This window comes from Archocentrus centrarchus, chromosome 8 (genome assembly GCF_007364275.1).
Source record: "Archocentrus centrarchus isolate MPI-CPG fArcCen1 chromosome 8, fArcCen1, whole genome shotgun sequence".
Taxonomy (NCBI): domain Eukaryota; kingdom Metazoa; phylum Chordata; class Actinopteri; order Cichliformes; family Cichlidae; genus Archocentrus; species Archocentrus centrarchus.
Window position 1 is genome coordinate 24634152 of NC_044353.1, and position 12480 is coordinate 24646631.

General features: G+C 37.3%; 1 protein-coding gene across 1 annotated transcript in view; it reads right to left on the bottom strand.

Moving 5' to 3' along the window:
- Window positions 1–3101: 3101 nt before the first annotated feature.
- hs3st2 (heparan sulfate (glucosamine) 3-O-sulfotransferase 2) overlaps window positions 3102–12480 on the bottom strand; it is a 28058-nt gene continuing 18679 nt past the window's right edge. The window contains exon 2 of the mRNA XM_030736130.1: window positions 3102–3900. Within this exon, the coding sequence (XP_030591990.1) occupies window positions 3282–3900 (619 nt within the window). The 3' untranslated portion in view covers window positions 3102–3281. The remainder of the gene's footprint in view (window positions 3901–12480) is intronic.

The window sequence follows — 12480 nt, forward strand, 5'->3', positions numbered from 1 at the left end:
GTCGCCTCAGTGTGCATTATATTGTAAGATAAAGACCCTACAATAATTACAGAGAGCAACCCCCTACTGTATGAGCAAGCACTTGGCGACAGTGGGTAGGAAAAACTCCCTTTTAACAGGAAGAAACCTCTGGCAGAACCAGGCTCAGGGAGGGGCAGTCATCTGCTGCGACCGGTTGGGGCTGAGGGGAGAGAGACAAGTTTAGACATGATATTTTCCCTGGATTTATTTTTTTATTTTATTTATTTTTTTTATTTTATTTATTTTTTATCACATCTAAAAATATACAAAATAATGTAATGTCATTATGTAGTTATGCTACATTAGAATATTTTACATGCTGATTCTTTATCTACATATTCAGGATAAAGTGAAATTGTGTCATCACTGTGAAACATAGCTGTGAATGATTTTAATTACTTGAAGTTTCCATGAACTTTAAATGATGCTGTGAGATGTCTGTGTAATTTTGATTTGTAAAGATTTGATTCAGATATTTCCTTTCATAAATAAATGCAGTCATGTGAAAAATGTTTTCACATACAGTAAGTACACCTGTACTGCTTCTATAGGAATTCAGAGATTAAATACCAGCCAGATGCTGCTAATCAAATAGGCTTGAATAATTGATCAGCAAGTGTGACCACCTTTGTAAAAGCAGATGTTTTGGCAGTTTGGTGGTTTGGAACATTCAAATTTGTGTTAACACAATGCCACAATCTTCCCAGGAATGGACATCCTAGCAAATTCAGACCAGGATCAGAGTGTGCAATGCTCAGAGAGCACCAAAAATCTAAGAGCTACATCTCAGATTTTAGATGCACCAATTAGCATGGTCAGTGTTAAAGTTCATGAAATTACAATTAGAATTAGAAAAAAGACTGAACAAGTATGGTTTGGTTAGAAGGGTCACAGGACAAAGACCTTTCTCTCTAAAAAGAGCATGGCAGCATGGCTTAGGTCTGCAAAGTTGCAGCTGAACAAACCACAAGACTTCTGGAACAATATCATTTGAACAGATGAGACCAAAGTGGAGATATTTGGCCATAAGGCACAGTGCCACATTTGGAGAAAACCCAACACAGTATATCAGAAACACCTCATACCTCATACCACCTGTCAAGCATGGTGGTGGTGGGATGATGATCTGCGTTTGTTTTGCTGCCACAGGACCTGGGCACTTTGCAGTCATTGAGTTGACCATGAACTCCTCTGTATATCAAAGTATTCTTGAATCAATTGTGGGGCTGTTTGACAATAAAAACTTGACAGAAATTGAGTCGTGCAACAGGAGAGTAATCCCATCCACACCAGCTGAAATAAAACAGAATGGTTGAAATACTAAAGAATCAAGGTGTTGCAATGACCCAAAGTCCAGACATCAAGCCAATTTAAATGCTGCAGTTGGACCTTAAGAGAACTGTGCATAAATGAATGCCTGCAAACCTCAATGAACTCAACAAACGCTTTAAAGGAGAGCGGCCAAAATTCCTCCACAATGATGTGAGAGACCAACAAAGTCATACAGAAAATTATTACTTAGTATTTTTGCTGCTAAAGGTGGTTCTACGAGCGACTAAATCATGGGCTGTACTGTTTTTTATAGGACTGCACAGAGTCATGTGAAAACTGTAGATTTGCCAAAGTTAATGCAAAGCAATATAGCGTTATATACATTCACTTCTCAAATGTGCAGGTAAATTTCTTAATTGCATGAGGTGTGTATTAATGTGGACGCGTGAAGGCAGGGTGAGTTCAACAAAAAGAGAGCCATTTGGCTGAAGGCAGGAATACAAACATAAACCATAAAGTGTTAAAAAAAAAGGGAAAACAGGAGGGAAAATTACTGAAACCTAAAACTTAACATACTAAGAAACACCAGAGCTAGGAAACACTAGGGAAGCTGAACAGACACTCTGACACAGGATAAGGGCAGTCAGTGAGTATACATACACAGAAGGGTAATTAAGGGAAGTGGAGACAGCTGGGGGGGAACAAGACACAGGTGGAATAAATCACAGGAGATGAGAAAAAGGAAGCACAACTAAAAGCAAAGCACAAGTAATACCGACTCTCAAAATAAAACAGGAGGTGAGATAACTAAACAGGGAAAAGATGAATGAACTGAATATAAGGGACTTGACACAAGAGGTTGGGATGCAGAAGAACAAAACTCTAAAGAAACTAAGAACTAGAAGCAAACCAAATACAATAATGAATAAATGAAGTAAATATAGCATAAAACAAATCAGGGATCACAAAAACTAATTAAATAAACAAAGTCCAAAAAACTCAAGACAGACCCAGTACCATGACAGCATGTAGGTAAAAGTGATTATGTATGATCAGTTGCAAGTAGGACAAGTTGCAAATCTTTATTTTAACAACACGAGTCATCAAATAATGAAATAAAAAATAAAATAAAATAAAATGCCTCTATGACTCTATGATAAGGTTTGGTGATGCATTTAGCGTCTTGCACTTGTTGTATTTTCAGTTAAGATTATGCACACTTTGTCTAGGCAAAAAAGGAAATATCCAATAAAATCTTGAATGTAGCCTTTTATTTTGATGATCACAGCAAAAAATATAAACACCAAAAGAGCTGAAAGAGAGTTTAGCAAATGGTAACCCTTATCAGTATTACACAATAATAAAGCTATTATTTTTTTTTTAATTCACACGTACAGTACATTTTCCAGTCAGTATGTTACGGTTCCCTATGAGCGTTTGTCAACAATAAGGCAATAAAATGCATTGCAGAATAACTGACAGGCTGGCTTTATTATTAATTTGATGGTTTACAGTGACATCGTGTTGAATGCTTTTTGACAGTAAAGACAGTGGTTCATTTCCAGCAGAGATACTGAATAAATAAGCAATCTTGTTTATGAATATTCAAGCAATGTCATCTTTGTATGTCTGGTGTGACTAAATGACTAAACCCTCTAATTCATTAAGAAGGTGCTAGCTGCCTCTTAATGAATTAGTTAATGGGAACTAGTTGCATTTTAATGCATTTCTAATGTCATGTATGGCAAGGAAACTGGGCTTTTGTATATATTTAGTATTTTCTTAAATAAATTACATTTGTCCCCAGAATGACCCTGTATGATGTGAAACCATTTATATATTTAGGCTTTGAAGTTCTATATCATATTTTAGACCTTTTGATTAATCTACATGTTTCAATAAACTTGTCTTTTAAACATTTTGTTAAAGATACATCTCTCCAATAATGTAGCTATTTTAATAAACAGCAGTCTTTCAATAAGGTACATTCAATCCCACTTGAAGTCTTGTCCCACAGTTTCATAGAATTTGATGTTAAATGGTCTATAAAACTCCTGCAACTGCTCTATGACCTCCTGGTCAATCTGTACATGAGTCCTGCCCTTGGATTTACCGAGGCATCGTGGCTGACTGCTGCTCTCTGGCTTCTTCAGGCAGGGGAATCCTTTGGTTCGATTAAAGTAGAAGTGCTTGTCCGTAATAATGCGTTTCAGTCCCAAAAAGTCCTGAACACGTCCCATTTCCCCTGCTGGATCTGTTATCAGCCGCTCACCGCTCACAAAGTGCATTTGCGACAGGCGAAAGTACTGCAGCCAGTTCTCCAGGTGCAGAATGTACATCCCAATTCGAATGGCGTTCCAGGAAGTATCAACAAGACCTAAACTTCTGTTCTTAAAGGCCAGCTCTTCAAACGTGGGGATGTCAGGCTTCTTGGAAAGAGTCTGTGTGTAGTCGGAAATGGCTCTTGTGACTGGGTTACGCACCACAACGATCAACTTGGTCTCATGGGACATGCTGGAGATACGTCTGGGAGCCTCTCTGGTAACAAAGTAGCTGGGAGTCTTCTCTAATGTGATCTGGCTGTCTAGTGTTCGTGGCATTAGTCCCCTAGGGAGGAAAGACAAAAAATAAAATACATGTGAACGAGTCAGCAGGAGTTGTTATTTTCATGTCCCGGAATATTTCCACATGCTTTTATGTTTTATGACTGGAAGAAAAAAAAAAAACCCATCTATGTCAGGTGGAAGTTTACTGCCTGTCATTTGCATCACAGATCTAATAAAACAGTGGTTACCAGAAAGCAGCAATACCGCAGTGTAGAAACTTTAAATCCAAAGTCTTTAGTTAAATATATTGCAATTAATAATGAACAAAATTAAAAGTACAAGTTATACATAATAGCAAATTTAAGAATTTATACTGCAATACAGAATGTTTATATTATTTGATTATAGTCATAGAGGCATTATTCACAGTTGATAAATATGTCTTATTTGGCCTTGCATTGAAAATATTAAGTAACAGTATATGTAAAAAAAAAAGAACATTAAGTAAAAATCAATGTCAAATCAGTTTGACTTTGGTATAACAGCAAGAGAAAAATACAACTTAGAAATATTCTAAGAGCTTTCAAAGAAAGTTGTCAATCTTTTGTAATGGATTGTTAAGACAAACACCCAAATAAACACAGTGTAGATGTATTTGTTAGACATTTGATGGTGACAGGACAGCTTGTACAACTAAAACATGCATCATAATTATCATCATCATGCTGCCAAGATAATGGCTTTGCAAACCACAGGCAAATGATTTTATTCATCCTATTTGTCACAAGAGTTTCCCTTCCCAGTGTAATATGTCATTCTGCTTTGGCACTTTGGTTCAATAAAAGTTGATTAATAACCATCTGGTGTTGGCTGTCGAGACAATGGATCCCCTGTTCACAACTCAGAGATCAGCCATACTTCTCTGTGGCTCTCTGTTTGCTCTACATATTCAAGTGACTGCTGTAGCTTTAGCAGAAAAAACAAAATAACAAAACTAAATCCAAGATAGTTCTTTTAAAATGGCTTTTTATGTTTATTATTACAGATGATAGAGAATCCGAATACATATACAAGTCCCAAAGCATTAATATTTTGTGTCTCCAATATGGTTGATTTTGGGGCTTATGACAAAGAACACAAGAGCAGGGTTGGTGACAAAAAAAAGTAAAAAAGAAAATGAACATTAGGGACTATTGATTACCAGTGCTTCCCGTGCTTTTGTGGCAAATTACTAAAAAAAAACATACTCTACATGAACAAATATAGTGTGTGTCTGTGTAGATTCTCAGTCATCCAGGTCATAGTAGTCTCTGGAGCTTGAAAAAGGCGACTGGACTTCTTTTTTGTTTCTTGAAGACGTTTCACCTCTCATCCGAAAGGCTTCTTCAGTTCTCAACCAAATGGTGGAGAGACCCAGGTATTTAAACCCCTGTGGGCGTAGTCCCCTGGAGGTGGTTATGACCCTCTATTGGTCATGTGCGTGAACACATGTGCCCAGGTGTGAAGGGGGCGTGGGTCATATTTAATCAGTGGTTTCAGTTGAAACCAATTTAGGACTCCGCTCCATTGTTTCCTGTGGCCTATTGAGGTCACTGGAACAAAGGTGTGAATGGGGGTTGAGACGTCTGGGAAGGGAGCTCAGGACAGCACTGTAAGCGGGGGAAAGTTGGTGACGTAATCCACCTCCTCTGTTCAATGATGGTTGAGAACTGAAGAAGCCTTTCGGATGAGAGGTGAAACGTCTTCAAGAAACAAAAAAGAAGTCCAGTCGCCTTTTTCAAGCTCCAGAGAAATATAGTGTGTGTTGTGGTGAATTGTACTGTACTTGGCCACCTACACATTACACCTACAGGAGCTGTCTGGCCATGTGAACCCATGCTGTGAAGTTCCTGGCACACAGTTTTTGTGCTGATGTTGATGCCAGAGGAGGTTTGGAATTCTGCTGTTGCTGAGTCAGCATTTCTCACATTTGACCTCTGATCTGACTTTTACATTTCACTTCTGCCTTTCTTTCAAGTTGACCCCACAAAGTTTTATATCTTTAAATAAAGTATTAGCGAGAGAAAGAAAACGAGCTGCCTAGTTAGTTAGAAATATACTGAACTATAGTGTATTTCAGTATATTTCTAAATAACTATATTTCTAAATAACAAGCTCATTTTCTTTCTCTTTCTAATACTTTCTTTATAATAATCAATACAGTTTATCTTAAGTCAAGGCTGACACAAAGTACACATTGAAGCAATGCTGGCACATCAGTAAAATGTTTAATGAATATAATGTGTCAAACCCTGACTCCATTGTGTAGCCCTAATGAACAAAAATGACTGGTAGGGAACAGCGCTTGAAAAACACTGACATTAACTTCAGACGGTAGGTGTGTCAGAAATCTAGAGACCGTCTTGTGATGAGCCTTGACACCTTTCAGAATGTTTACTTCCTGACACATGAGTACTAGGTGTTAATTAGCCTTCAACATTCAATTACACGCACACTCGGAACACACTGGTCATAGCACACGGATACGTTTCATGACTGGATCACATGCATCTGTTGTGGCACAGACTCACATGGTGAAAACAATACTACCTACTGTATTGTGGCAGGTAATTAGCCACATAACCTCAGTAGTTGTGGTCTGGTGGTGACACAAGTAAAGGTTCCTTTTTTGATGCTGATCTGGAATTCCAGCACAGTGCTGGAGAACTTTAAGCCATGTTACATAGCTACATTCTCAGCATGTGAACTGGTTTCTGGAAATCAGATCCATTACCACGCACTTCTGATGATAAATATCACACTTTCTTTATTATTACTGGAAGGAAGGCTTCGATTAAAACCTAACCTTTCTGAAAGCCTTTTCTTTCAAGGTAGGGGTAGCCATAGGTTACCTCTAAAGTCTTGGAATTATTGATCCATTTAGTTTTATTTATGAATCCTTAGTTGTTGGCTCGGGTGCCTTGGGGCCACCGGGGACGTATTAATCTTTTATAAGAACAGCACCTTTTCAAGCAAACAGCTTTGCTACACACTGGAAATAATAAATAAATAGAAATTTTAAAACAGGAGGTGCAGAATCTAAAGAGATCTTCAGTTGTCTGTTTGTGCAAGTGTCTTTTTTTATCTAACTTGTCAATTCTGTACATTTTTACCACCCTCAGAAATGAAGATTGTGTAGTTGAGAAATAAATTCTATATGTGCTGGGTAAAAACTGCAGTTTATCATAATACAAAACTGAACATTAACACATACAGAGAAAAGGCACCTGGTGTTGTTTGTGCAAGCATACACAGCACTTTTCTGTAGACAACATGTTAACACCTTTGCAGCACAGCAGAAAGAGGCTGGGACTATGACATTTATGAAAACTATAAGGATGTCAAAAAGATATTTCACTGACATTTATTATTCACACTGGTCGTGGTCTTGTCTGTTAAACTTGTTTGTTCCCAGAAAGTCTTAGGACTAGACATGACTCTTACACAAAAGCTATACAGTACAAAGGGAACTCATGTTGACAAGATAAAAGCTTAAAAAAAAACAACAACAACAACAACAAAAAACTGAATCTGAAATAAATTTTATATTTCAGTCAATTTACAAAGAATATATTTATGAACTTCACACATGACTACACTTTTGTCTTTGCAATACAATTACAATATTTTGCTCAATCTACACTTCCCTCACATGTACCAGTGCACCAACAGACTGTATAAGTCATGGTGACATAATTCACTAGTTAGTAAAGCCCAGTTGTGAAGCGGTCACCATCACCGTCACCCTCTTGGTGTTTTGAAACCGGACCTGACAAAGGATGACTAAGAAACTGAGTGACACTGTGCTTTGATATGATAGCAACTTGCCAATCACACTATAAACCATACCCTGCTGTAAATGAATCATGCATGAGGCTGAACAAGAAAGTTGGTTTTGTGAAACTGGTGAAGTGTGGAGTTAAGTAATATTCTTGTCTCCACCCTGATGGGCATTCTAGGAAGATTATATTGTTAGTGACCTTTGTTGACCTTAAAGTTAACATCTTCAATGTACCTGGCTAGATCACCATAGAAACTGATGCTGAACACATAAAATCATCTGGAAGCATCATATTTGCTTTGAGTTCCATATAGATTTTTCTTTTCTTTTGTTTTTTTTGCTGAAGGAATACAATTCATATATACAAACTGTTCAACTGTCTTACCAACACTGCTTCTATTACTGACAAATGAAGCCCAGCTGTAAAGTTTCAGCAGTGGAGTATCCTTTGCATTGTCACAGGAATTTGCATGTTTCAGTTCGTGTTGCAGAAAATGCGTAAATGTTTTTATAATCAGTCCTAATCTGCTGCTAAGTCTCTTTTGCGCTGCGTGAATTGCAGCTAATAGCACACAGTAAATATAGTTGTAGGCTATTTATCAATGGGAATATTCAATCGATAAAATTAATTTCACTTTGATCTGGCAACACACTAATGAGATTTCACCATCTTCTTTATTAGGTAGGAGAGCGTAAAAAATTAATGAGCCAAGTACCCCGTAGTGTTTAAATGTATCAGATTTAAAATTTTAGAGACGTGTGCACCAATCAGGTGCAGCATTATGACCACCTGCCTAATATTGTATTGGTCCTGCTTTTGCTGCCAAAGTAGCCCTGACCCATCGAGGCATGGACTCCACTAGACTCCTGAAGGTGTGGTGTGGTATTTGTGACCAGACCACCTTCTTCCATTGCTCCATAGTGGACAGGGGTCATCATGGGCACCCTCACTGGTCTGCAGCTTTCAGTCAAAACCAACGGTCTATTTTTTGGCAATTTGAGCTACAGTAGTAGTTCCTTAGTTGCATCTCATATATGGATTGGTCATGCATTGGTCTTCCTAGAGCCCAGACCCAACATTTATTGAAGCAGTGTGGGAATATCTTGGCAGAGAATGGAACAAAGGGCAGCCAACATCTAAAGAAAAGCTTTGGAATGTCCTTCAGGAAGCCTGGAGGACTATATCTGAAGACTGTTTAAAGTAATTACAAGAAAGCTTCCATAAGATAAGACAGTTTAGGCTGTGTTAAAGAATGTAGCTAGACACACCAAATATCGACTTTGAATTGTACAAACTTTGTTTTTGACTTATATATTATATTTCCATGTATGTTTGCAGATGTTTCAATAAATCCCTGCGCCTATTTCCCATTTTCCTAGCAAAGTAACAACAAATGAGGCATCCAAAGTTTTGCACAACACAGTACTAACTGTATAGTGTCTAGGAGTTGGAAATAAGCCTTATAGCTCCTGTAACATCTGCTTATATCTTGTTGAATTCAGTTGACTAAATCCACAAAGAGCAGTGATTATTGGAGTAGTAGCACAGGTTGGCTGATCACAGTCGGCACACAAAGAAAAATCTACTGGAGCTCACAAAACAAATTATTGCGTGACTTATTGCTAAGTTATTCTTTTCCCCGTGCTATAGCTGATCTTAGGGTTCCCCCATCTGCCAAATCTTCCTTTAACCCCTGGCAGTGCTCAGATTGATTTTGTGCCAAAGAAGAATGAAATGGAATGTCAAATTTTATGTGAGCATGCACAGAGCCTGAAGCAGAAAGACTGGGTAAACAGAGAAAGATGATAACCACCTTTGATATACCCATTACCTCTGACTGGGATTTTAGGTTTTGTCAAGCCAGTTAATGCAAAGAAAGCCTGACTACATTGAACTTACTTTGGAGTACACCCCTCTGTTTGATCTCCTTAAACCACTAGAAGCTTTGTTGAATTTGTTGTTTTGCTTTTGACAATCACGACACATTTGCACCCTGTTTCCTCCTGTGTTGCTCTTTTGTTCAAGACAAAAGTTTTTACTTTAAAATATATATAGCTTTTTAAATAAACATAATCATACACATGATACTGCATGCAAAATCCCATTGGGTATTACCATTCTAAAGGTGCTAATGCATGCAGCACACATTTGCAACCAAAATGCATCTGAATCGCATATGAAGGTGGTCTGACTCACGGTGACAGGAAGGTGTAAATGTAATCAGTGCAGGGTTATAGATTCTTAATCTATCACATCCAACATTATAAAGGAATTAAAGCGATGGATAATTTCCTTCCAAGTACTGGAAAATAAGTTGCTCCCACACCACCTGGAACAGGACACATACTTGAATAAAAATTGGAAAGCTTTCAAATGGTGAATACATGTTTATGAGGGTCATTATTCATTTTAGATTTTGATCTGTATAGTGCAGCAACATTTCTAAAATCTAATTAGATGAGTGGTATAATTAATAATTTTATGCCATTAATGCATGGTGGGAGCTAACAGGTGTTCAGCTGGTTCAGCCACTTTTGTTATGCGGGCTTTCTGCTTCAGCTTTTGTATACATGTTTTATGGACCAAAAGCCAAAAAAAAAAAAAATGAGAGGAAGCTATTTAAAATATATCTTCAGGGAACATCTAGAACATCTATTTCAGAACTGAATAGAGCTGATTTCCCAGCCCATCCAGCAAATCTCCACCAGCCTTTCTTGGGTGTGAGTGGTGAACATTAAGCCAGTAGTGAGTATGATGCATACTGCAATCTTTTACAGCTATTGTCATTAATGGGTGAATAAATCTCATATGACTTAATTATCTTTTTTTTCTGAGGGAAGATCTTGAATGAAAAAAACACGAAACAAGTTGTTACCAATTACGAGATGAATTAATATTTTTCTTCATTATCTGCTCACACAGGATTAGAAAGAAAAAACAAAATTATTTATCTTTATTTATCTTCTGTTTTGCATTCTCTGACTCTTAAGTTCTTTCTCTTGTTCATTAAATCACCTAATGTTTCAACTGCTGTCCATTTAGCAGATTGTTTAACTAGCTATACCTTCAGCCAGGGAGCAGAAATGTGCAATCAAATGATCAAACAATGATGGCGCTTGTTTTATATTGAAAACATGGCCATTTAAAAGATTGCTTTTATGTCAGTGGGAGCAGCCTGCACCAACAAGTTCCAAGTTGCCTGCGTTGGAGAGATGTTAATGATGAACAGTGGGAGGGGTGACTGCCTTTTAATATCTGCATTCATGTTTTTGATCTAACATTTTGAAGCTGGAGTTCATGTCCAGATTCATTTGTCTGGTTATCACAAAATTAGGATCCACATGTGAGCTGGATCTGGTGTGGCTGATTTTTAGGTGAAATGGACTGTGAATATTATTTTTTAATAAATCACACACCTTTGCTCACTTAAACACATGGCAGCAGCAGCCTCATTTGTGTGTCTCTTCATTACTGAGATAGCAGGAATCAGGCCTGAAGGAGAATATGCGATACCCGAGGCAGGTGTCTGAACCCACCATCAGAAATGTGCTTTTCGGGGATTTTTTTTTTTTTTGTCACGTGCCAAGAAACTATCAGCACTGCAGACGGCATCTGAAATAAAAAGATAAAACTGAGGGTTTGTACAGCAACAGGTTTAGGTGTGCAAAAGCTGTCCATCCACTTGGTGGATAATGATAATTTGTAATTAGAAAATTTACAAGATTCTAATTCTACTAGAATTGATTTGAGGAAAGTCGTTGCTTCTGAAAGCTTGGAGCAAAATGCTAAAACTAAAATGCACTTTCATTTGAACAGTTTGCTTTTTGGACTTGTGAACACACACACGCACACACACAAAACTCAGACACACACCTTGATTAACTGACATTTGAGTGAAGTGCCTTGATTGATTACCACCTTCTCACTCAGAATCAGTAGTAAATTCTTTTGGTGTAATTTGCAATCTACTTCACAATTCTTGGTCAAACTTTAAGTCAGGATGCATTACAGTCTCGGCTCTGACATTTTAATCACTCCAAGAAAATGAACTCATGTGTGGAAGATCTGCTCAATACAGTAAATGAGACCAGCTCTTGGAGAACATGGCTGAAAGCTAATTTGTTCTGGATGCTTCAGCACTGCATTTGATGCTGTAATTGCATTTTTTTTTTTTTTGGTTGATATTTAAATTAAACAACTGATTTAATGTATTAATATAACAGTAATTTTAATTTTTTACCAACTAACATACCAACATACTAATAATTTTAAAAAAGACTGACTAAAAATTATAGAAGACAACATGGTTACATACATAACTTGTGCTCTGGGGTTATTCTTAAAATACCACACTGACCATTTTGATTAAATTTTCAATGTAGGATGAGCTTAATATAAAACATTTTGAAAATATTACAGACCAGCACAAGGGTGGAATATTCATGAGAAAATAATAAAATAATAATTAAAAAAAAAAAAAAACAGAAATGAGGATCCTTCTGTGTCTCTTACCTACAGCTTTGTTAGGGTCAACTGCAGAAAGCACGACAGGCGCTGCCTCTCATTAATAAAGAGTAGTATGCTTAAACCTGATCTAAATATTAAAGTGAACCTGAAAGAGCTTGCCGGCTACTTTACAGAATGATTTTCTCTGGCAATGTGGAAGCAGGAGGTGTGGACTCCATGCTGAGTTCCTACTGGATTATGTTCTATCATTACAAAATTAATAACCTACAAACATGGATATCTTTATTTCAGGTATCAAGGAGTCCTCATTAAACCCACGTACAGCATTTGCTTGCTATGTCCATTTCAGTTCA